We start from the raw sequence: 27591 nt of genomic DNA on the forward strand, positions 1-27591 counted from the left end.
TCTTCTCTATTTAAGCCATTTTGTGGTAAATGCTTTAGGATTGTTACGCGGCTTTTTGATTACTAAATTGTAGAGTTATAAAGTTCGTATGGCATATTTTGTTTTCTGCAGCGTTGTCGTCATTACTTTCAAATTGTAGAATTCATAGAATTTGTCATATTATATTTTCTTTGAAAACATTAACAATCACCATCATATCTACAAGACGAAAATATCAATTATGATATCTTAGAATTTATTAGACCTGACCTTGAAATTATTACTTGATAGCGGTCAACAACTAAGCATATTACATCATAAAGCGGCGTTTTGGGAACGTGTCGTTGTTAACTGAATTGCTTACCGTATCGATGAGTGTGATACTTAGAAGCTGGCCAATGTTACAAATCATAGCGGTAATGGTTCAGTTGGAAGCACAATATTTAGTGACACTAGTTAAATGTCATTAGGCGTAGCGTGAGATACAAACATTTGGCAATTACATACAACAACTACACTCCTGGAAATTGAAATAAGAACACCGTGAATTCATTGTCCCAGGAAGGGGAAACTTTATTGACACATTCCTGGGGTCAGATACATCACATGATCACACTGACAGAACCACAGGCACATAGACACAGGCAACACAGCATGCACAATGTCAGCACTAGTACAGTGTATATCCACCTTTCGCAGCAATGCAGGCTGCTATTCTCCCATGGAGACGATGGTAGAGATGCTGGATGTAGCCATGTTGAACGGCTTGCCATGCCAATTCCACCTGGCGCCTCAGTTGGACCAGCGTTCGTGCTGGACGTGCAGACCGCGTCAGACGACGCTTCATCCAGTCCGAAATATGCTCAATGCGGGACAGATCCGGAGATCTTGCTGGCCAGGGTAGCTGACTTACACCTTCTAGAGCACGTTGGGTGGCACGGGATACATGCGGACGTGCATTGTCGTGTTGGAACAGCAAGTTCCCTTGCCGGTCTAGGAATGGTAGAACGATGGGTTCGATGACGGTTTGGATGTACCGTGCACTATTCAGTGTCCCCTTGACGATCACCAGAGGTGTACGGCCAGTGTAGGAGATCGCTCCCCACACCATGATGTCGGGTGTTGGCCCTGTGTGCCTCGGTCGTATGCAGTCCTGATTGTGGCGCTCACCTGCACGGCGCCAAACACGCATACGACCATCATTGGCACCAAGGCAGAAGCAACTCTCATCGCTAAAACCGACACGTCTCCATTCGTCCCTCCATTCACGCCTGTCGCGACACCACTGGAGGCGGGCTGCACGATGTTGGGGCGTGAGCGGAAGACGGCCTAACGGTGTGCGGGACCGTAGCCCAGCTTCGTGGAGACGGTTGCGAATGGTCCTCGCCGATACCCCAGGAGCAACAGTGTCCCTAATTTGCTGGGAAGTGGCGGTGCGGTCCCCTACGGCACTGTGTAGGATCCTACGGTCTTGGCGTGCATCCGTGCGTCGCTGCGGTTCGGTTCCAGGTCGACGGGCACGTGCACCTTCCGCCGACCACTGGCGACAACATCGATGTACTGTGGAGACCTCACGCCCCACGTGTTGAGCAATTCGGCGGTACGTCCACCCGGCCTCCCGCATGCCCACTATACGCCCTTGCTCAAAGTCCGTCAACTGCACATACGGTTCACGTCCACGCTGTCGCGGCATGCTACCAGTGTTGAAGACTGCGATGGAATTCCGTATGCCACGGCAAACTGGCTGACACTGACGACGGCGGTGCACAAATGCTGCGCAGCTAGCGCCATTCGACGGCCAACACCGCGGTTCCTGGTGTGTCCGCTGTGCCGTGCGTGTGATCATTGCTTGTACAGCCCTCTCGCAGTGTCCGGAGGAAGTATGGTGGGTCTGACACACCGGTGTCAATGTGTTCTTTTTTCCATTTCCAGGAGTGTAGTTGTTTTGAAGATTTTAGTCTTTTTCTTGTCAGCCTTATATTCACCTCAGAAAATCTAGTATTCATTATTTCATTTTCGTCTGAAATGACTACGTACTGACCTTCTGTTTCCTTTGTATTTTCTCATTCTGCATATATTCTAGTTTCTCATCTACGTAAGGGAGTTGTCACACGCAAAACAGCTGTCGTGAAAACGAATAGAATCAAAGAGAATTCCATAGTCAAGTTAGTTTTAAATGGTACTGTCGAGATGTGTCGTTAGTTTTCGAATACTTCCAGTCTTGGTTTCTGTCGGTATAACTACACAGAACACTTCGGCAGTACAACCTTTAAACAATCTTCTCCACTTAAGCCATTTGGTATTAAATGCTTTAGGACTGTTACACGGCTTGTTGATTACTAAATTGTAGAGTTATACAGTACATATGGTATATTTTGTTTTCTGCAGCGTTCTCGTCATTACGTCTAAATTGTAGAATTCATGGTATTTGCCATATTACATTTTCTTTGGAAACATTAACAATCACTATCATATCTACAAGACGAAAATATCAGTAATGATATCTCAGAATTTATTAAACCTGACTTTGAAATTATTACTTGCTAACGGTCAACAACTAAGCATATTACATCATAAAGCGGCGATTCGGGGAACGAGTCGTTGTTAACTGAATTGCTTACCGTATCGATGAGTGTGATACTTACAACCTGGCCAATGTTACAAATCATAGCGCTAATAGTTCAGGTGGAAGCATAATATTTAGTGACACTAGTTAAATGTCATTATGCGTAGCGTGACGTACAAACATTTAGCAATTACATACAACAACTATTTCAGCTATATTATGTGGGAAAATGTATTTTACTTGTGAAATATTGCTGAGAAAATATCGTGAACTAAACTGTACAGATGTAAGGGTAAACGTTATTAGACAAACTCTCCAAACGTTTTGACCGCCTCAAGTCATATTTTTATACGATACTGTAACGAATATTCTGAAGGACATCAGCTATATTTATTTTTATACAAAAACGTATACGTTTTCTGTCAAAATTGTCTGAGAAAAAGAAAGTATTGAGCCGTAAGAACGAGCAGTTTCTTTGTTTTTTGTCGCATTCGGTATCAACTGCTTAAACCACGAAACAATCGTTTGTCCTATATATGTATTTTGTTTCTCCGTACACATAATTTTAAAAAAATTGTGTACATAACCTGAGTGCTGTTTCGTTGTCTTCCCCACAGTCGGTTTTAACAGAAAATGTGTGTAATAACAAAATCGTATGTATGGCTTACTGGCTACTACTACGCTGTTTGAATCGTCCGAAACTTAGTAATCAAAACAGTTCGCACATAGAGTAGCTTTGTACCTACTGTCCTCACAGGTTCAGCAGGTAAAGATCTCTGTCTCATACCCGAATTCCAATGATTGCAACTGATCTACCCATTCATTATAAGTGAATTAAGCTTCAGATCAAGGTTTCACTTTGAATGACAGTGAAGATGGTTCAAGATAAGATATTATAATTAACAGCAATTGATTTAATATCAGAATATCTTTCGCGAGGGTAAACTGAATATTGTCGTTTCACGAACTGATAGTTCAGAGAGGCAGTTCATAACCTTACCATACAATAATCGAAAAGGAAAAAACTGCCAAGTTGTGAGTAGAACCCAGGCGCTGAGGATTTCGTACAAAATTATGTATGCAGAAAGTTTACCCACTGCGGGAATTGAGAATAATGACGGTTTTGGCCTGTTATCGACAATGGCAAGAAACTGGGGCCAGGGATTCCCTGGCTTTCGAGAATGTTTCAATTTTAAGTCTGAAGTCGGATAACAAATGACAGAAGAAATGTTTTTTTTATACAATTACAAATTAATAGTTTCTCTTTCTTCCCTTTACTTGTGCTGTGAGACCTTATTCCTTCCCAAATTTTACGGTTTTAGGTTAAAGGAGAACACATTATAGGTTTTAATGAGAGCGTAGTCGAGTATCAAACTAAGTGACGTAAATGGCCGTATCTTCTTACTGTATTGACTTAGAAGCTTAAAATATTTATAACTTAATTTTTTATACAAAGTAGCGATCGTGTTATAGATGTTTATTTTTATTGTTAGATGACAGCAGTGTTCTCCTCTCCTGCACAGTTAGAACCGTTCCAGCCAATGATTCCTAGGGTCATCAAGGAGTAGAAGATCTGAAGATTGTCTCTTAGAAGATGTAAACCTGTAATATAAAAATAAACACCTTTAATTCGATCACAACTGTGTGTTATGGAATAAATGTTCCAAAAATTTTTTTTAAATTTGTGCAGTACGAAGGAAGTAGAAACCTTAACATGTGACTTAGTTCTGAAGATTATACTTCCACCCAGTCCTGAGAAAAACCGTTCTTAACAGTCTGATAGACAAACAGAGGGAAAACGAAGCGATGCCATAACGGTTCCGTTTTTACTGCTTGAGCGAAGGAACCCTAAAAATGTTGTATACTCTGCATTTTTAAAATTGTGTTGGGTACAGACATCTTATAGACAGTAAAAACAAAAAAACGAATCAGAGGAGTTTTTATAATGCTCTTTCTTTATTAGAATCGAGTTCCATACCATAGTGGATGAAGTAGTAACGGGAGGAGAGATTTGCGTCTTCGCACAGTTCCCAGGGGTTCCGCAGACTTGGACGTATATCCAGTCTACACATATTTAGAAATTGATACGTTTTGCCGGATTCGCTAGTAAATATATGAATAAACTAATACGTTGGAAATATTTGCATTAATGTAAATCTTCTTGAAAGTGCAAAAGGTTCGAATTGAAACTCATGGAGAAGAAATTTGGCTCTGATGAGGTGATGGCTAGGTCAAAGACGACTCGAACAGCTACTACTATGACGGAGAACGTCCTGCGTGCACCGACAGTTTTCTACGTACTCGGAACCACCGGCAACATGAGCAAACGCCAGTGGGCAGTGCCGATGTCGTCACTGACGCAAACAACTCAGACTGAGAACGGAACCTTATAAAAGGTAGTATGAGTAGGTACTACCATGATGATCATTTTTATGGAAAGGTTTTTAAAAGGTGGCAGTTCATTCTATGACAAAATCCGTATTATTCAATAAGGAATATCATACAATTCTTTTTTAAATTGCATATAGTTCTATTTCTTCCAGTACATCAAGTAAGATGCGTTCTTGTCGTGATGAGAAATCTTTGAATCAAACTAAATTCCGATACTGTCATAACCAGAGACGATTTTATTACCTTGCTTGGATGTATCTTTGAGATATCGTGTGAGAATGTTGTTTTTTCTCCAATGAAACGTATCTTTTATATACCTTCACGTACTGAAATACCCATTCGGTATCGTCATCTACTACCTCTATCTCTTTCTCGTCTACTTGCGTATATACCTGAATAACTCTTGAGGACGTTGGTTGCTACCGATTATTGTGTGATCAATCCTTTTACTGAACTGTTCAGACTAGCTCCATTTCTATCGTATCTTCCGCTTCATAGTGATCTGCACCCTCGTTTTAAATTTTTTTGCTGCTGTTGAAATTCTGACTTTACACGGCCCTGCTCATAGATGGTTACCCTTCCGTTCTTTATTGCATCTTTTTCCCATGGTGGTGTTTTTCTTTTCTGTCCGCTCCTGCAGATCGGAATGGGGCAAATCAGGAATCTTTTGCTAATGGTGAGATTAACGTTACACCTTTTAAAAATCAGCCCACGTGCCCTGTGGATACACGTCATGTGTCTTTAGAACAGCGGTTTCCATTACCAAGTGCTTCCACATACCGTTAATCATCACTGGTTGTTCTACGTTTTAGGGACATTTTCCTACCCCACGGATCAGAGTTTGTCCTGCACCTGTGATCGCTTCTCCGCCCTCTTTGACAAGGACGTTGGGAGACTGTGCGTTGCTTCTTATGCCTGAGGCCATCGTCCGCCATCGTTGATCGTTTTTATTCAAAATTTAAGTTGTGTCGGGGTTCGAACCCAAAACTCAGGACAATTTCATTAGTAATGACGCTACATACAGACCACGGGTGGTAAAGTCTATAGAAGGGTTGGCAGTCACTTATGTTCTCATTCTGATGACCTCAGAATTTAAGTCCCATAGTGCTCAGACTCATTTGAACCATTTATTGCTACTCTGTTCATTAATTTCTGAACATCGATCACCGCACGCATCACACACATTATACACACATTATTTCATAATTTGACACGTAGCACATGCTATCAGTTGACATTAACAGCGTGGTGACGATTTTCAGTTCCATTTTGTGTACCAAAACTCCCATTCACTTTCTCGCCTAAAAATGAGTCAGTATTTCTCTATAATGAGTGAGAGGTTCGTATCAGACAGACGATTTGGCTTACTTGTAGACATTGAAGAGCTCTGACATTAATTTTCCAAGAAACTGATATGACAAGGATAAAAACCTACTGTGCAAAGTCTAATGTTAAATAACACATATATTTTCTTCTTGTTCTTCTATTATTATTATTATTATTATCTACTTTTGTCACTGGGCCCTCTGTCTGTGTTGTCGACGCAGCACTTCAGTCTCTAGAAGGTATTGCTGAATGCTGCCTCCTTAAGTATATTTTCTTGGCTACGTTATTGTAAGTTTCTGCGCCTTTGTAGAAAACCTTTTTTGAGAGAAATGTTTATTTTTTCCTTAGTAAACGGGAGTTCTGTCTATGGCATGGTCCATGGCTATAGAGCTCCATGTTCGCTAGTTAAAAATGTTGCTACTGATGTTCGTAATAACAGGCTGATAAATGTTCTCTTATGAAGTAGTTAAAATCGCTTATGTTATGAACAGATCCTTACCAGAAGCCCGATTTCTGTTTTTGAGTGTTATCCACAAGGCTCTTTCTTTTATGACCGAAAACTTTGTTCATATTTTTAGCATTTCTTCCCCAGTAAAGAATTTCAGAGCTAGGAATGAGTGTACATGTGACTTTGGTTGTTACACACTGATGTCTTTGGTCTCTACTGGCATAATTGCCAAGCGTGTTCTAGCCATTCAACTTTTGTGTCGGAGAATAGGGAGGCAGGTAGAGCAGTCTTTAAAACGAAACAAGTCCACAGCTTCAAGTCGGTATTTCCATAGTTTACACGTGTGTGTTTTTAATTTACAGTAAATACTGGTCGTCCGAATACCAATGACGCCTCACTGCTGAAGGAATAGGGGACCGGTTCTGGAACACCCACCTGATATGCCAGAGGTCAGCAGACACGCGTGTTTTGACTAACGTCTGTAAGTACTGAAGGTGAAGCAGGCGGCAGCCAGCCAAACCACCAATGTCTCTGATTCAGAATTTCTTGGGAGGGAACGTAACGTCGAAGGTCGACAGTCTGTTGTCATAACACTTGTTCGTTTCTCGAGGCACACTCTTTATGGTAACAAAATAATAAGACGTTTCAGTTTTCACTTCACCAGTCCTCGGAATCTGTCAGTAGCATAAAACAACGGTTATCTCTACAAACTCTGCGACATTCGGAATTATTAGTCTCATTTCCGACAGTGCATCTAGGTTCCTCAAACACACTGCTGACTACTTAAACTACAAAAGGCAGGATAGTAAATGTCGAAATGCTAATTAATGTAGGTAATAGAGTTTTGTAGGAAGATTTAAGTTAAATTTGAAGGTGAGCTACGTGTGCACAAGGTGTGAATTGAGATATACAAAGCTGTCACATAGTAACAAAAACAGCTGTTATCTGGCTGTGCATCGACTCGGACAGGACTTCGATGAGACAAACGACTACACAACTCCGCTTGCTTGAACTCTGTGCCACAATTTTAGATCGTAGTGTCTGGCGAATGGAAGTGTACTAGTCTCCCAAAAATTCGTAACCAGATGCTTTCAGCAAAATGTGTCGACCAGGGCAACCATCAGACACTCAAATACTTACTCCATCAAGGTACGTCACGACAGTATATGCGATCTTGCGCGGTCATGACGCAGCCCGCCGCGAATTACTCTCCTCTATCAACCTTTTCACCTCAAAGCTTTTACCCTCTAGCTCTGTCTAGTACCATGGAAGTTATTCGCTGATGTCGTATCAGACATGATGCCAGTGTTTTCCATCTACTCCTTTCTTCTCCGATTCTGCGAAGAACCTCCCCATACCTTGCCTTAGCAGTACATCTAATTTTCAACATTCTTCTGTAGCACCACACTTTAAATACTTGGATTCTCTTCTGTTCCGGTTTTCCTACAGTCCATGTTTCACTACCATACAATGCTGTACTCCAGACGTATATTCTCAGAAATTTCTTCCTCAATTTAAGACCTTTTTTATGTATAAGTAGGTTTGTCATGAGCACCAATGCCCTTTTTCCCAGTGCTAGACTGCTTTTTATGTGCTCCTTGTTTCATATCATTGAATATTTTCTGTCTACGCAACAAAAGTTCTTAACTTAATCTACATCGTGATCACCAATCTTGATGTCAAATTTCTCGTTGTTCTCATTTTTGTTTCTTCTCATTACTTACGCCTTTCTTCGATTCTCTCTTAATCCATGTTCCTTTCTCATAAAACTGGTCATTCAATTCAGTAGATCCTGTAATTCTTCTTTGCTTTCACAGAGGATAGCGAAATCATACCTATGCCTAGGTCAGGTGAACTCACGGAGGGAATTACCTACACGATTTCTATCGTTTAGAGAGGTGATAAGAGGGACTCCAACATCGAGGATTTTTCACATTATTTTCCCACAGAATAAGGTGTAAGAGCTGCTCTTGCAGAGGTATGAAGCTGTACAGTGATGGTTAGTCACGTCATTGAAGTTTTCTCCTTGAATTTTAATAACACTCTTATTACTTTCGTTTATTTCCCTCATAGCTTCTTCGATGTACCGACTGAACAATAGGTGCTAAAAACTACATACTTGTCTTACCCCCTTCGTACCTATGATTTCCCTTCCAACTTCCCTGATTGTCCTTTTTAGAGAAGTTCGTTCCTCTCGAACTGAACATTATCTATTGAGATTGGAGATTTGTGGTAAGGCTTATGGGTCCAAACTGCTGTGGTCATCGGTCCCTAAGCTTACACACTACTTAACCTAACTTAAACTAACTTACGCTAAGGACGACACACACACACCCATGTCCGAGGAGAGACTCGAACCTCGAGCCGAGCGGACCGTGACTAGACGCTTCAGACCTTGCGGCTACCCCACGCGGCCCCACTATCTATAGCCTCAGAGAACTTCATCTCGACGTTTCTTAGTACTTCCTTATCTCACTTCTATGTGTATCGATTCTCCCTAATTGATCTCTTCAACTTCAGCCTAAACTTCATGATTACTAAATCATGGTCTAAGCCTATATCTGCTCCTATATACGTCTTACAATCCGATTTCTGATTTCGGAATCTCTGTCTGATCATGACGTAATTTAGCTGAAATCTTCCCATATCTCCCTGCCTATTCCATTTATACCCCCTCCTCTTGTTTTCTCGAACAGAATATTCGCTGTTACTAGCGGAAATTTATTGCAGAATACAATTTCTCCTCACTCACTCCTATTACAATGCCCATATTGTCCCACAGGTCTTTCTTATATCCCTCTTCTACAACCGCATAAAATCCTCTGTGATTATCAGGTTTTCATCTTCCCTTACGTACTGAATATTTCGTTCAGAAGTGACGTGTTGGAACCCGAGACATGCGACATTGTGGTCCCAAATGAACGACTCTACCCCTAAACCACAGATTGCTAGAGGTCACTTATTGGTGGCACTGGAGTAGTGACAGTTTAAAAAATCTCTCAATAACAGAAGAAAAACTGGTGACATTTATTTTGATATATACTGAAGAGCGAAAGAAACTGGTACACCTGCCAAATGTGTAGGGCCCCCGCGAGGACGTACACGCAGAGGTTCCACAACATGGATTCCATTAATATCGGATGTAGTGTTGAGGGAACTGACATCATGAACCATGCACAGCTATCCACAAATCCGTAAGAGTACGAAGGGGTGGAGATCTCCTCTAAACAGCATGTTGCATGGCATCTCAGGTATGCACTAAATGTTCATGTCTGGCGAAATTGGTAGCCAGAGGAGGTCTTTAAACACGGAAGAGTGTTCCTGGAGCCACTCTGCAACATTTCTGGATGTGTGGTGTGTCACATTGTCCTGCTGGAATTGCCCGAGTCTGTCGGAATGTACAATAGACAAGAATGTATGCAGGTGACCATACAGGATGCTTCCGTATGTGCCACCCGTCAGAATCGTCTCTAGACGTATTAGGGGTCCTATATCACTCCAACCGCCCACGCCCCACACCATTACAGCCTCTACCAGCTTGAATAGTCCCTTGCTGACATGCAGGGTCCATGGATTCATGATACGAGACTTGTTTGACCAGGCAACATGGTTCCAGTCATAAACAGTCCAATGTCGGTGTTGAGAGGCCCAGGCGAGGCGTTAAGCTTTAGGCCGTGCTGTCATCAAGGGTATATAAGCGGGCCTTTTGCTCCGAAAGCCCATATCTTCAGTGTTCCGTTCAATGCTTCCGACTCTGACAGCTGTTGATGGCCCAGCACAGAAATCTGAAGAAATTTGTGAAAGGGTTGCACTTCTCTCACTTTGAACTATTCTCTTCAGTCATCGTTGGTCCTGTTTTTGCTGGATCTCTTTCCGGCCACAGGGATGCCGGAGGTTTGATGTTTTACCCGATTCCTGATATTAACTGTACAGTCATGGAAAGGTCGTACGGGAAAATCCTCACTTCATCGCTATCTCGGAGATGCTGTGTCCCATCCCTCGTGCACCGACAATAACACCACGTGTAAACTCACTTAAATATTGATAACCTGCCACTGTAGCAGCAGTAACCGCTGTAACAACTGCGCCACACGCTTGTTGTCTTATGTAGGCGTTGCCGACCGCAGCGGCGTATTCTGCCTGTAGAAGATACAAGTATCTCCGTATTTGGATACGCATGTCTATACCAGACTCGTGGGCGCTTCAATATAGAAGTGTGTCAGCGCTGAGAATCGATTCGGACGCACAAACAAATGTTTAGAGCATATATGAGAAGCAATACGATACATAATTTGTCGCTCATATCATGAGAGACTTCTAGAACTCCGAGGAAGGACGAAACGGACTGTTACAATTAAATGACTGAATTCAGTACTCGAAAATCAATACTGAAAACAAGGTCTTTTCATTAAGACGTAACTTGTAGGTCACAATCCACACGGAATCCTTTACAGTATACCAAGCGGCTATTCCGGGATAAGTACAGTGCAGAGACATTTACCAAAATGAATGCAGCACAAGTCGTAGCTCAATGTATTGAGTGTTACTAGTAGGCTTGAAACTAGTACAATTAATTCTAATAATAATCATGTGAACGTGCATTTATGTTCTGAAACAAACTACGCGATCTTTTAAATCTCCGGTAGAGATGCGTTCGTGAGTCATTAGGCTAAAATTGTATGGCAATAAGATATCCAGTTTGATCTACAAATATGAACTACCCAGATCGGAAGAATGGGTTGTTGGTAACAGCGCCAGTAGTATTTCGCAGATAAATAACTGTTACTATGAAGTAACAGAATCGGGATTGCCAGCATATAAATCCACTGTATTAAATCATGTAGGAGATAATGGTTTATATACGTGCAACTGTCATATAAAGGAAATTGTCAGTCAAGCGTGATTGGAGAGAAAAGAAATTTCTATCTGACTGAAAAAACACCTGTATAGCTGACTTCAACCACATATTACGATAGCATTTTAACTGTTGAGACTAATGAACTTTCAATAACGCTAGAAGTAAGATATGCGATGGAAGACTCCGCCAGTTAACTGGGATGCACGTAACATCCAAGACATGGGTACCTTTACACTTTGATGTAACATGCTTCTAAATGCATTTCTGTGACATAAGGTTTATCCTACAGACATGTTCTATCGGCAGCTGCTTTCATCTTATGACGTCATGCAACTACCTTTACGACAGTTGGCAATGGTTTCACTCTGGCACGTGTGCGCTGACTCCACCCGTTATAGGAATTCTTCAAATATTCTCAATCTATTACAAGGGACCAAAGCATTCTGAATAAAATACTGCTTGCAATATTGTTAAAGTGAACTGTAGGTCAGTAGGAGAGAGTAAGGCTTTATGCCGATTTTGAAGACAGTGTCCTTTGAAGACTCTGGTATAATCACAGAAATATTACGAGAAAACTTTTAACTGTCATAATGTCATTAGTGCCTACATGCTGGATCAGTAAGGAACAAGTTTAAATTACTGTTTAATACAATTTTCGGGTGAAGCGAAGTAATTCTTAATGGAAATTGTTATTTTTATTTTTTCTATGGCAAAGTAAATAAACACAGCAATTCTGCATTCTGAATATAACTTTCTCTCTCTCTCTCTCTCTCTCTCTCTCTCTGTGTGTGTGTGTGTGTGTGTGTGTGTGTGTGTGTGCGCGCGCGCGCGCGCGCGCGCGCGTGTGTGTGTGTGTGTGTGTGTGTGTGTGTGTGTGTGTGTGTGTGTGTGTGCGTGCGCGGGTATTAATTTGTTTCAAAACTGACTTTTCAAAACAGTAGCAACGATGTGAACTGAGGTCGTCAATGCAGGGAACTAGTGATCGTGATACATTAGTAAATAACAGAATTCCACGATCTTGGTCACATTGTGTTTCATTCGAAAACATAAGAAGCATAAGTATAAGAGTAAAATAATAATAAGAAACGTATTTTAGAATTTTAGAATCTTGAATGTGATTCTGTTACACATGAACGGCAACTTTATCACGCGATAATTGAACTTCACTTTAAAACAATGTAATAAGACTGCTTATAGTGGAAACACAGCCGTCTGTAGTCGTGGAATGCCTGGTGTTCTGTCTGATTTAAAGGTTTCGCATTACGACCATAACGCATCTTCATTAAATACCGTAAGAATTACATATATATACCAATCTGAGAAAGAGTGGCCAGATATAACGAAGACTGTCATTTCTTGGCACTGGGTGCACTTACACATTTTAAAATCATTTCTACAACACAGCGCTTTACGGACGTATATCCTCACTGTTACGTGCCATTTACAAGCTTCCATTCTCATTCGGTGAGTTGTTTGCCGGTGATGACGACATCGACACAGCCCACTGACGTCTTCTCGCGTTGCCGGTGGCTCCAGGAACTTCAAAATCTGATGGAGGTCACTGGACGTTCTACGTCATTCTAATAGACTTTTCCGTACTCTGAGACAGCTTCTTACGTCATCATAACTAAATTTCCTACATATTTATTTCAGTTCTTATCGTTTATTACTTTCAGGAATTTTTTCATTCTTGCTATTGCTTTGTAATTAAGTGTTCAGAACAAAACTCATTGCTGTATATTTTCTTAGAACAATTCAAAAAAATAATTGTTGAGTATTACTGTAAACTGCGTGTACATCACTTTTAGCTACACCTCTTCACATTTAATTATTTTCAGTCGGATTAGCCCAATTAGTGCTAAGAATGGAAACATTGGCACCTTATGCTAGTATCACATTTTTTTTTAGTTATTGAGTTAACGATTACGCTTTCTCTGTGTCATAGCGTTATTGAGCTGATAAGATTACCTGTTTCACGTTTTTAAGTAACAGGTTTATGATCATGTTTCACAAATTCTGAGATAGCTTATTCTTACTTTTGTTATCCTTTTACAGGTGTGATGATGTCTGATTATCTGTTCAAACAAAATAAGATAGGACTAAGACTAAAATGCTACGATCTATAAATATTTAAGACTGTAGTCACCATAAAACACGCACCATATGCTACTTTGCAATTTACAAGGTCGTTCTATAAGGAATGCCCCACATATTTACTGTTAAGATTTATTATTTTTTCTATGTAGTCTCCATTATGTTCTATGGCCATATGCCAACGTGGTGGAAGAGAATGTATTGCTTGTTCGTAAAAGCTCTTGTCCTTAGGCGGCCCAAAAATGTGTAAGACCTAGTGTGCTAGGTCTGGACTGTAAGGTGAATGAGGCAATGATGTCCAATCCAATTTGGCGATGTGTTCCCGGCTTCTCAGACTTGTGTGTGGGAGTGTATTATCGTGTTGGAGGAAGGTTTCTGCTGGATTCTTTTCCGATCTAACATGTCGAAACGGTTCTTGTGTTTATTCATAGTCTTCACGTATGCCTCTGAATTGATGGTTGACACTCTTGGCATCACATCCACGAGAATTACATCTCCACAATCCCAGATGACTATCAGCATAACAGAGAGGGTTGTCTTGAATTTCTTCTTTTGATGCCTCTTCATGCACTGCCTTCTTGTTTCCCGTGCAAAGTGGTGCACCCAGCTGTCGTCCCATCTAAAGGCCCGTGACAAAAGGGTTTCTTCGTAGATCTCAAAGCGATCCCACAATTCTGATGAAGTGTCCTTTCTTCGAAATTTCTGGTCCACTGTGAGTATTCGCAGAACCCATCGTGAGCACCTCTTTGAATATGCGAGAGTTTCGATCGTTGCAGACGCACTTCCAATGCTGACCGACAACTGTAGAGCCGATGTCGAGTTGTGATGCTCCTGTCGGCACGAAAATGGCATATGCACGATTCCTCTTGTGTGTAGCAGTTAGCTTTGAAGGACGTCCCGAGCGTGGCTGACCATGGACATCCGTTTCTGCATTTTCTGAGGCTGTAACTTTCTTTATCCATCGGTCAGCAGTACACCTATCCACTGCAGCATCACCATACACTGCACACAAACGTTTATGGATGTTCACCACGGTCTCTTTTTCGACACACAAGAATTCAGTAACAGCACGCTGTTTGTACCGTGAGTCGTCTGTAGACGCTATTTTGACGGTTTACTTCGGCTCCGCCGTCTCACAGGGCGGTTCGAAACTTCACTAGCACGTGAAGCACTAACAAGGACGTTCGTATATCTAAATAAATGTTTTTTTATATATGGGGCATTACTTACTAAATGATCCTGGTAATAATCAACACATGGTGGTACAGAACTAAAGTATTTGCCATATAATATATATTAAAACGAGGAAATAGTTTAAAAGGAAGTGTACTATTTACTGATCGGACGCAGAATCGAACGTATTCCAAAATGTGCGTTGGGTTACAACAGCTATGACAAAAATCTAATTTTTCTTTGCAGGTCTCTTCATTGCTTTACGTTAAATTCATATAATAACTTTTTACTTGGTGGAACGCGCTATCCGAGTAAACAAAATTGAATGGTACGACAATTCTCTTACGTAACTGAGGAATTTGTGAAATGAGAAAGTATAAAGTAAGCAGAAGTTCAGGATGTCAGCGTTTCAGACGATAAGGAAAACTGCTACTTTGCAGAGGTGAAGATAAAACTAACAAAAAAGAGAAAAATATTCAAAAAGGACACTTTTCATAGCACAGGTATTCAGCACGCACTGTAGACAAGGAGACTTTCCTCTTACCATTTCCCGGAAGAGTTACGAGAAATGCAACATCTACAAGAAGACGTCTGTAAAACGAACGAAGAATGTAGCTATTTTTCTCTTGTCATTTCAAGAGAGAGAGGCATAAAAAAATGCGTACAGAGAATTCAAACTGTGTGGGGGGAAAAATTTCGAAGGATAAAAAATTAGACGAAATTCAATATAAAGATTTGTATGAAGTCTTTAACTCACCGTATTGAGTTGTGAGTAATTTTATACATTAGTTAAACACGCATTTGATGTCGGGAGTGGGACAAGAAATTTAAGCATACCATTAAGTTCACTAAAATTCCAGGGCCTCAAAGATAATCCTGACACACAGAGCTTGCGCGAGACACATGACGAGTTACAGATGTCTTTCAATTTCCGGAAGATGACGAGTTAAAGAGTTCTTTCAGTTACCGGAAGTGACGGGTCGTCGTACGGTGTAATCGTGGTAGGACAGTGGCGAGAGTACAATGTCAGAAAGCGCAGCGTGTACGTCTGCAATATTTTTGAAAAGACAGTTACTCTCGCTCTTACCCAGTAGCTTCCGCAAGAGCTGCCAGCAAATTACGGTTGGTGTACAAGAACACAGTCACTGCGGTGACACGAATAGGCATCTGCTGAGCATTTACCGTCCATTGTTCTCTTAATACGATGCATGTCCAACTGGGATTGATACGGACTCTTAGCACCTCGAAATAGTTTCGTAAATGTTAAAATATAAATTTTTGTACAGTATTAGACAGAGAGATTTTTCGTACAAATTCAGATTATAGAATATTCCCGTCTGAATCACGGATATTGCACAGCAAATGTGAATACACGTGTGTAATTTTTTTATTAATGTACCTTTACTTTCGACTATAAACAAATCGCTTTATCTGAAATTTTGTTATTTAATTCTTATAGCAATTTCGTCTTCTATATCAGACGTCTTCGTTATCTGTCAATTTCCTTATTATTTCTCTTGAAGACACAAGTATAAAGATAAATTTGCATTGCATTTACATAAATACGAATCATGTTTGCAAACAAGCGTATTTGTTTTCCTTTTGTTCATACTTTGTTCTGTTTATAGTATGTGACATGAGCACTTCAGTGAAGGTTCAGTAACCTATTTCTTAACAAGAAGGCATTTTTCATAACAGAAGTTTTTGTTTACTGTTGGCATATGCACAAAAAATTCTCATAATTTTGACGACAGGCGAAACTGAGCTATTCCATCATTTACTTCTTCCCTGGCGCCTCATTAGGGTATTATTTACTTATAACAATACTCAAAAGACTTAAACGTCTGTTTGAGTAAACTTGGACCACTATATAAGTAAAACAGCTAACAATCAGCGTCGAAAATAAGGGTTTCAACACAATAATGGTCATTTATTTCATTTCTATGTAATCGTCAAACTGTTTTCGATCGCATATCTAGGGATTTATATGGATAACTTAACAGATCAATTATTCGTTTTACTTCCAATCCCATCAATTGGAATACTAAGGATAACTCACACGTACATAAATGTTGATAATAGTGGTTGCTCCAGTGTTTCTAACCCTTTCGGTTATGACGTCCTCATTCAAGGACAAACTAAATAAATACTTAGTATATTAAAATCGATTAAATTTTACCATTTGTGATTGTTGTCCTCAATATGTCAGAAACTGAGAGTTTATTTGAGAACAGTGTCGACATCTCCTGTCAGTCTGTGGCACCACAAAACAAAACTGAATGTGCACCGTCACATTTACGCTTCCCAGTAATCTTTGCACCTCCTATCCGCCAGTCAATATGTTCTGAGCTTAAGTGAAAAATTAATTTGTGCGTAGAAAAGTGCATTCTTCAAGGTGAAAACTAGAGGTGTCTAACATAGCGAAAGGTAAGTGACATATTTATAACTTTATACATGTCTCCAAATGAGGACATTGCGATTGAAAGGTTGCTATAGTATAGAATGTTAGGATACTATTTCACTGTCTTTTTAATCTTATGATGATTTTACAATGCCCCGAGTTCTAGATAGACGAATGGCACTTACAGGAGAAGTAGAGCTCCTTAATTCATCTACAATTGACGATCTATCCGATGATCCTGGCGATAATTGTGAACGATAGGACAATGATGGAACGTTAGACGTTTTATATCATGCGGTATATTGTAAGCTGAGTAGCCTAGATTCAAAGCCCGCTGACTGCATGATAAATGGCACTAAGATGAAACTTCCTGGCAGATTAAAACTGTGTGCCCGACCGAGACTCGAACTCGGGACCATTGCCTTTCGCGGGCAAGTGCTCTACCATCTGAGCTACCGAAGCACGACTCACGCCCGGTACCCACAGCTTTACTTCTGCCAGTACCTCGTCTCCTACCTTCTAAACTTTACAGAAGCTCTCCTGCGAACTAAGATAATCACGAAACACTCGTCCCATACAAACGACAGTGAATTGGCAGCGAGAATGTTATTGTTGCGTATGAATTTGTTACAGAGCAGTCAACCTAAAGCTGTATAAGAAAAATATCCATTCTAAGAGTAAGAGACTGAAAGGTAGATTTGAATGTCCAGATTGGTAAGTTTGATGTATGTTCACGTCCTTTGCATCCAGACACGGCAGGGCGACAACCACGCCTACTGGGCATTTACCGGGCTTTGCACTCGAAGATAAGATGCAGTTAGGTGCTTTTAAAACCGAACATGATTTTCTACAGCCACTTTTTGACGGTTTAATGTCGATTTTACAAACTGCAACATATTCCATCATGTAGGCGCTGAAAAAATCTATACGGCCGGGCGCCCTCCTCAAAATCGACGTTAGATGAATTTAGCTGCTGTTTCATCTAGGCTTCTCAGATGTAGGTTTTTTTATGAGTGTTTCTTTCCGTTATAGCATTTTTATTATAGATTCTGGAGGTCACCTTATCATCGGAACACAAAACAATGATGACAATGAAGAAGACTATCCTGAAATATATATTGTGCCTGAAACTGATGTGATGGACGCTGTTGATCTTGAGTGGCATCATAACTTTGGACAATAAACAACTAAAAAAGATACCTCCTTTAATCGAAAAGTACAAATGTTACTCTGAGCCAGTGGATAACCTTGAGAGGCGCTAACAATTTTTTAAAAAAATATTTCACTAATGTTCTTAGACGTGGGTATTGGAAACATGTGTGTAAAAGAATGGATAAAACTGAAAATAAATATGTTAAAATCGACTGGCCAGAATTTATTCAACTTCACAATCAACATATGGGAGGCATCGACAAGATGGTTTTCTGATCACAATTTATCGCACACTCATCAGATCGCGAAAGTGGATGCTTCGCATGTTTCTCATGCAATTGATATTGAATGTGTAAATGAAGAGACTGAATGCAAAAAATCGCATCAAAATTAGGTGCTCCTAAAAATAAGACCCTTGATTTGCTTTCCTTTAGAGCGAGTGTGGCCAAAGTACTGATGAAAATAGGTAAGCCACCTGCCAAGAAAGGGGGCTACTGACAGTCCACTGCCATCTTCAAGTACTTCAAAACGAGCCAATGCGGAAGATCGTTCAGAAGCTGATTCTCGTTTGGACAACGTTGGGCATCTTCCAGTGGTCTGTGACAAAGAGTCATTTGACAGGTGCAAGAAACCGGGTTGCAAACGCAAAACCTAATTTTATTTTGTAAAATGTAACATTCACTTATGTCTGGATAGAAAAATTGTTTCTTTGATTACCATCCTTCACAAGTGTGAAACCATAGTGTATGTACGTAGTCATTAAGTTAGCTTTGTGTAACTTATGTATTTTCGTGAAATGAAGAAAAGTACTTTGACTTATACTGCACCCACTTGAGCACAATGTCCTCATTTGTGGTGGGCGGCACGTCAGAATATCTTATATATCTGAAAAAACTTAATTTAATTCGAAGAACTAGATAGCAAATCCATGATTTTCAGAAAAAAAATAATTCGTGACCGAAAGGGTTTAAACACACACACACACACATAGACACACGCGCACACGCACGCACACACATACACACACAAAACACGTGCACAAGCGCGCACATACACGTAGAACCGTTGTAGGTCGACGCTGAGAGAAAGACAAAAAGTTTTTACCTATAGTTTCCAATTCGTGTCATTATCTATTAATTGATTATTAGAAATATTGCGGTAGCGTGAACATTAAGATGTAACATACATGGTTTATTGTTAGACAGTATATAAATACTGCAATACAAGTTAATGTACGACAAGAAAGTGAGGAACAGTAAGATTTAATTTCCTGTCGACAATGACGTTTAAATGATAGACAAACACATGCTCGGATTGGGGTAGTTTGAAGAAAAGAAATTTTTCTTGTCTTCTACAACGGAGCCATCCTGGAATTAGCCTTAGGCGGCTTACGAAAATCACAGATTATCTACATGTGGTTGGCCGGACAGAGAACTGAATGAGAGACCTCCCAAATACGACTCCAATGATTTACTACTACACCTCCTAAATCCGTCTTTCTACAGTCACTCTATTGTTTTTCGCTTTAATTTTACATACCGTCCAGTGCTAATATGAATGGAAATTAGACCCACTGTAAATCATTGCACACTAAATATATTCATTTCGTAGTAAACAACCAATGGTAAACATCAGTCAGTGTGAGTGTTGCTCAGCCTTCCCGGCATTTAATAATCGTTGCGTGGAAGCAAATAACATCCTAAATCATTATTCACTCTAATAGTTAAGACTCAATATGAATGGTATCTACAGAATCAAAAATAAATATTTTTGAAGTCACGTCCTTTCGTGAGACAATGAATGGGTGCACCTTTGTCTACGTGAAGCGATAATCTGAAGCAGATGAATTTTTAAAAGCCTTTGACCAGTTCAGGTATGGTAAAGAACAAGTATAATCCACTTACGATATTTATCATATCTCATCCTTATGAATGCGATCTACTTTTTCTAGGTCCTGGTGAATCATTTTCACCTAGCGATACAGTAGTTACTGTATGGGGTTCGAGTAACGTTCAGCAACCACGAAGCTACATTTTCGTTTCTCTGGGTCGTTGTAAACTTTAGTCTGATCGATTACTACACTATGACGACAAAAAGATAGAAGAAATTGACAGTTTAATTTGTGGTATTTCAGTCTGATAATAAATTCAACTGCAAGGAACATACCATAGCACTATTGAAGCACCTTAACAAATCTCCGTGTGCAAACTGATATAAAAATTAAATAGCTCGCATGCTACACTTACTTTCAAGTCACAGTGTCATACGGGATTAATGTCTGGAGCTAATCATCAAGTTCTCTGCGTCCAAAAGCGTGTAACAAGAATTATTTGTGGTGTGAACTCAATAACATTCAGCACAGGCGTAGCTACGGAATTAGTAACAGTAGTACTATTCCCAATACATTTATTACTTCATGAAATTTGCCATTAAACACGTATCAGTTTTTCAGAACAACAGCTCAGTCCATAGAATCAGTACTAGATGTGAGAATACCGTATTTTCTAGACTGTTAGACGCACTTTTGTCTTAGAAAAAATTCACCCAAAATTTGGGGACGTCTTATACTCTAAATTAATATAAAATGTCCAGTGTGTGATTTACAATTCCCACCATTGTTAAAATGGCCAAATATTCGATGCCGCGGGAGACCGATGTCTATCTGGCAACAATGGACTCAAGTGGCAGCAGTAGTGCGCCGACGCGAAGAACGTTGTTTCGGGAATTTGAAAACTTGCTAGTACTGTCTGCCTCCCGCGCTGCCAGCAGAAACCCAGAACACTGTCTAGCCTATGATGCGCCATTGCAGTGTACGGTATCAGTGAAGTTAAATTGAATGTGGTTTGTGTTATCGATAACGTCACAACATTTTTACTATCAGCTTGTTTCGTAATAGAAAAAAATAAAATTTATTCAAATAATGCGGACTTTAAACTGAAAGTAATGGCATATGCAGAAGAACATGGAAACAGAGCTGCATTTCGGCCTTACACGAAAAAGAAACGTGTTCTATTGAAGAAGAACTCAAAAAGTGAGGAACATTTAATGTGTAAATAGAGGACTGAATGCAAGAGGGCCAAAAGTAGAAGATGACACATTGAAATTGATTCATGAATACCTTCAACGTCGCACTGGAATTAATATAAAAATTATTCAAATACACACTAGTAAGATTTTTAGTCTGGCTTTGCAATTTAATAATAAAAATGGTAAAAAAACTCCTTAACAATTAACATAATCTTCAGAAAGTCACTTGCTTTCGTCGTGGATGTGTCCATTGTTCAGGAACACATGTTTTCAATAACCTGCCAGCAGCCATTAAAATTAAACCACTAACAAAATTCAGAAGCGTAAAGGATTTGCTGGTGACTAACTCCTTTTTCTCCAATGACGAAACTCTTAGTAGAACTACATTATGTGTACATACTCCTATACTATGAAATAATGAGCGTATTAGTACAGTCTGACTTCTGTACAAATTCAGTGCAGTAATCCAATCGTTGTGAACAAGAGTAAAATGCTATTACAGTTTGATGATGCACGGCCGAGTGAAGCTTATATGTTTTGTCAAAGGTTGTATTTTAGCTTCTAAATGAAAATATTTTTAAGATTTTTCTTTACTTCTTCACATCCATGGCAACCATTTCACTTTGGATCTGCGAAAAGAGCACTAGCAATTTTTTTTTCTTCGTATGTATTTATTGTGAATTCTTGTTTTTCTGAGATGTCCTACATCCTAGAGAATCTCGTCTCTATGGCTCAATTGGAGATAAAAGTACATCTAACCCAATCTAATCTGCGAAATGAAGAACGCCGACCTCTCCCCGCCGAAGAATCGCCACTATCTTCCATAGTATAGACTGGCTGAACTTGCTTCATATTTGTGTTTCCTAAGTGCCTGGTGAGTAACTCAATGTGACTCTCAGCAGCACAAGATCACTAATAAGAGAATACAGGGGAAGCAAAAGTTCAGTATGTTGTCATCTCTGGCGATAATGAAAACCGCTAGTTTTCAGAGGGTAAGGTAAGGTTACCAATAAAATCAGCAAAATCTTCAAAATAGACGTTTTTCATGGGTATTAAACACGCACTGAAAACAAGGAGTCATTCCTGGCAGCATTTTCCGGTATTCGTTAAAATATAGATGCTTGCAGGAGGTAACTGAAACAACAGAAATGATTGACGTCGATGAAGAGTAGTTGAGAAGGAGGTGTATGTAAAACACATGAAGAATTTAGCTAATTCTCTGTTGTCATTTCAAATGGGAGAGGCGTAGAAAAACCAATTCATTCAGAGCTTTCAGCTGTGTAGCGGGAAGAATTTGTAAGAACAGCATATTGGAATAATCATTCAGTATGATGCAAGTACGAAGATTTTAGCTCAGTACATTGAGTTGTGAATAATTTTAGACATTCGAGAAATACGCATTAGATGTCAGGAGAGGGACAAGAAAGTTAAGCATAACATTAAGTTCACGAAATATCCGTTGTCTACAAAAACAGATCTGTAACGGCGAAAATTAAGCAGTTTCCCCACAACCTCAAAGATGATGTTGACATACAAGACTTGGCCAAGACAAATGTCCAGCTGCACATTTCCTTTAATTTGAGCGAGTAACAGCTTTTCGCATGGCATCGTCTCCTATCGTCCTCTAGGTGGGCCAGTCACGGGGGCGTGATGTCAGAAAGCGAAGCGAGTGCGCCTGCAGTGTTTTCCTAACGACTGTTACTCTCGCTCATACCTAATTGTTTCCTCGAGAGCTGCCAGTATATTTGGAAGGGTTGTTACTCTCGCTCATATCTAATTGTTTCCTCGAGAGCTGCCAGTATATTTGGAAAGGTTGTTACTCTCGCTCATACCTAATTGTTTCCTCGAGAGCTGCCAGTATATTTGGAAGGGTTGTTACTCTCGCTCATACCTAATTGTTTCCTCGAGAGCTGCCAGTATATTTGGAAGGGTTGGCCGACAGCGGCCAGATACTCCTGTTGTGGTTGATGTACGAGGATGCAGTGACAGCGGCGACATGAACAGGCATCCGGTGAGCAATTACTGCCTGTTGTTCTCTTAATAAGAGACATTTTCAGTCAGGATCATCTGACTTTTAGCACCTCTGAACAGTGTCGTAAATACGTAACACATAGATTTTTGCTTAGTTGTAGATAGCGATAATTTTGATTCTGTTTTGGATTACAGAAATTTCCACTTGCAACGACAGATACCGCGTGGTAAAGGGGGAATAGTTGTCTGTAACTAATAAGTGATGTGCTTTTACAATCGTTTCTCAAAAAATCGTAAAAATCTTATTAATAGTGTTGTGGGAATCTTGTTTAAATTCAAAGATACATATCGTCTTTTATACGAAAGACGACTTTAGTGGAAGTATTCTTTTTTTGTTTTGTTTTCTGACAATTATCATGTTACCTATCGTATACAAAGACGCAATTGCAGTTAATTTACATACATGCGATACGCATTGCGCCGAAATTATTCATTTTCTTGTTTTTCCATACATTGTTGTGTTTCTATGTTTGTAGTATGTGATTACATCGATACATGTTTGATAGTAACGTGTTTCATAACGGGAAGTAAATTTAATAGCAGCATTACTCATTTAGTTTTTGCATTACTCTACCTCAAATTGTCGGAACTTAATAACAAATGAAACAGGCCACTGCTTATTTTTTCTTTCATATCTATGCAGAGTAATATTTACCCGCAACAATAGTCGAAACGGTTATAGAGATCCTTGTTGGACCACTATATAGTTAGTACTGGTACAACGCCAGTCATCCTAGTGCCATCGAAAACTAGATATTCGATACTAGTATTGGTCGTTTATTGTGATCTGTTCAGTTTTCGGTCATGTTTCTAGGTGCGGTATGCGCATTTTAGCCGAAGCAATTATTATTCAGATAGTGTATAAATTTTATATTTCTTCAGGCATGTCATTTAAATTTTTAGACGTTATTTTCGTCCCCTCCTCAAAACCGATCAGTCTGAATGCTTGAGGTGACTCCCTTCACGGCACTGCTTTTTCATTTAGAAAGTTGTATGGCAACTAAAGTCGATAGCAGCAATGGCCTGTGTTATTTTAGAACACAGATAAACACTTACTCATAATGAATAAATCCACCAGAATAAAATATTTTCTAACTATCGCTCAAATTTTCAAAGCGTGAAAAGTAAAAAGTGAGAGTTAACATTCATAATTTAGTGCTTCACTGTATATAAATATTGCGCCACACAATACTCTGAGATGAGGGAGAAATATTGAAGCATAACTTCCTGTTGATGACTACTTCATCAGAGATGGATTTTTCACCGTGATAGGGAAGCAACAAAATTGAAAAGGGAAATCCTTAGGCTCGATCAAGATGTAGGAGGAATAAGTGAAATAAAAAGCAACACGAAAAAAACTGATGGTTTTGATTTATTTGGTCACTAGTGAAAGTGACTCGACAGTGGACATATACATTTTTTTCAAAAATGCTCGCAACCGATATCAAAGGATCGTGGAAAAAGAACAAGGCATGAATGTTACATTACAACCTCGAAAGCGTATTGTTTCCCAGTCGGTGGTGAAGTATTACAGTTGACAACTATCGTTGTAGAAATCGCTACGTGTAGCTCTGCCTAGGTCTCCTTGGCGTTCTTTTATGAGGGCAGCCTTATGTTCACTGTAAATAACCGGTTCGTCAATACATGTAGCACTTCTGGGATTGCTTGTTGAAGCGCTACGTTGTACCGCTCGTAGTATATTATACTTCCTCCACATTCTATTTATTCGCAGTTTCAAATGATATGTAAACCGAGGGCAATGCACCAGTTTTACAAAGTTTGATGAAAACACGAGAAAACTCTTGCATCTGATAACTTGAGCTTAGGAATCGTCGACCCTTTTCTCCACAACCTGCAGCTGTATCTCCACTGCAAAACACGTGTTCAAACCCCATATCGGAATACTCAGTTTTTGTAAATACGTTCAACTAGCATAAGCGATACAGTAGAGGCGGCCAAAAGATCGGAATCCCTATGGAAAAACTCATTTATGTAAAATTCATGAACAACTCCGTAACTAGAAGTTCAAAACAAAGACAACAACCCATAAACAACCGCAAGGAAAACTTATCTGTACAATAAGCTGTACCTCTGTAGACAATAAAAAGTGTGTACATGTTTAAACGAATTTCTCATCCGAATCAGTGTACAATATCATATCGTCAAACATTTTCATTTCCTCCTGAAGCAACCTGTGTATTTAAAAAGACAGGAAACTTATGTCTTAGAATTTCTTACCGTTACAGTAATTGGTTTCGTAAAACGGTGAGTAGCAGGATACAGCTATGTAATATTTCGCAATAACTCCTCTATCACAATGAGAGTAGGCCATTCTTTTCTGATTAGTGATTAGCTCGCCGCTGTTATGAACCGTTGTGACACTGTATTCGGCTGGTGCTCTACTCGAAAGTATCCTAAACTGACGGGAAACTCTCGTTGTCCAACAGGTGGTCTTGGCTGCGCTGCTGATGCTGACGCTGTGTTTCGTGATGCTGAATTCGAACCCAGTGGTTGACCCGCGTCATCACCACTGGGGTGGTGGCCACAACTACGGATACGGACATCACCACCACCACTGGCACCATCCACACCATTGGCACCACCCACACCACTGGCATCACCGACACTCCTACAGAGTAGAAATTATACTGCCTCGTTGGTTCTTCCTGCGTAATGGACTAGCTGGCTTAGCAGAATAACGTGCAACGTGTGCAACGTTTTTGATTTCGTGCTAGAAATAGCAATAAACTGAGAATCAGGATGTAACTTTGAGTATTTATTGTTTTTATCCAGAGAATTAGCATTAACAATATTTTATTCAATTAACTCGGAACGTTAATGTGTACTGTTGTTTAGATTTACTGTTTTGTATTGATTATATAACAACTTGAATGCATTGAGGTTGCTGTATTGGGAAATTGAAAACATATTCCAAAACATCCAGTTTAGATTTAAACTAGGCAAAGCACTGTATGAAACAAATCATGTTGGCAAACTTGAATATAAAAAAAATGTTTTTTTCTTCTTTCAAAATGAATGTTGTTTCAATGTAATTAATGTTGCATCTATGCTCGGTTGTGAAGGAATAACAGCCAACCTGAAACTGCTCTTGGTCACAATGTCATGTGTTTCAAATTTAATGTTATGCTGCGGTAGCAATAATTAATTCATAGACTATTATCGCATTGAGGAAAGAAGAACTAATATTAATATTATTGCTTCATCAACTCAATCCTAATTTTTAGTCAACTGATTATTACACTTTTGTTATGTGCAAGAAAATCTGCGAGAAGCATGACATTCAGCAATTTTCATGCTTCACGCACATTTTATTGGACATACCAATAATACGTTAATCGTGTACTTCAAATTACCTTCAGTAAATCAGTAACAATACTTGCATCAGCACAGAAATAAATATTATAACAACATAAAAGCAGTGAGTCAGCACTCGTCTATGACTTTATTATTACAAAGAGCAGAGATTTGGGAGGAAAGATTTTCAGGAAAAAATGCAGAAAAATAAACGTTGTAGTGCGAAAGTGTAGCGCGAAGTGAGAAAATTTCCTCTTTCTTCGTATGCCCAGTTAAAGTTTCTTAGCTTGGCTTGAGAGAGTCTTTCTCCTCTTCCATAAATCTCTTCCCGAACTCGGTGTGTTGCTTCTTGCGTTTCTATGTCCAGGTGGGCTTCCCCTAGCTATTTCTGTAAATGTGTGATCTGTCGGCATTGATTTCTCGTATGCCTCTCTTAATTTCTTCTTACAAAGTAACTAAATTTGTTATGTTAAGTAGTTTCTTTCTTAATCTATGGTTGTTCATTATGTTGGTATTGCCAAAGAATTTCAAGCATCTTTACGTTTTGTATCAACAAACTTCTCTAGTGCTGTGTATAGCTCTGTAGTTTTTCTTTCAGACCTTATGCCCTTCATATTAGTGGGATCATAAACAGTTCTGAGAATTTTTCGTTCTTCCTTTGTAGTTTGGTCGATTATTGAATAACGTCCAGGGTATTTAGTTTCTGAGTCATACAAAATGAAGGCACGATAACTATTTTGTAATAACGAAGTTTCTCATAACGGAATATCAATCTTTTATTGTAGAGATGCCATGTTATTCTGACTAACTTCCAGAGTTTAAACGCTCTT

At 39.6% G+C, this 27591-nt stretch overlaps 1 protein-coding gene and 1 long non-coding RNA gene across 2 annotated transcripts in view; one reads left to right on the forward strand and one right to left on the reverse strand.

Moving 5' to 3' along the window:
• LOC126267557 (uncharacterized) overlaps window positions 1-27591 on the reverse strand; it is a 319893-nt gene that overhangs the window by 237744 nt on the left and 54558 nt on the right. The window lies entirely within an intron of this gene.
• On the forward strand, window positions 23384-26432 carry LOC126267548 (histidine-rich protein-like). Its single transcript, XM_049972853.1, has 2 exons — window positions 23384-23426; window positions 25894-26432. Exons 1-2 carry the CDS (start codon window positions 23412-23414, stop codon window positions 26143-26145), a joined length of 267 nt encoding a protein of 88 aa, XP_049828810.1. The 5' UTR covers window positions 23384-23411; the 3' UTR covers window positions 26146-26432.

Source organism: Schistocerca gregaria, chromosome 4, assembly GCF_023897955.1.
Source record: "Schistocerca gregaria isolate iqSchGreg1 chromosome 4, iqSchGreg1.2, whole genome shotgun sequence".
NCBI classification, from domain to species: Eukaryota; Metazoa; Arthropoda; class Insecta; order Orthoptera; family Acrididae; genus Schistocerca; species Schistocerca gregaria.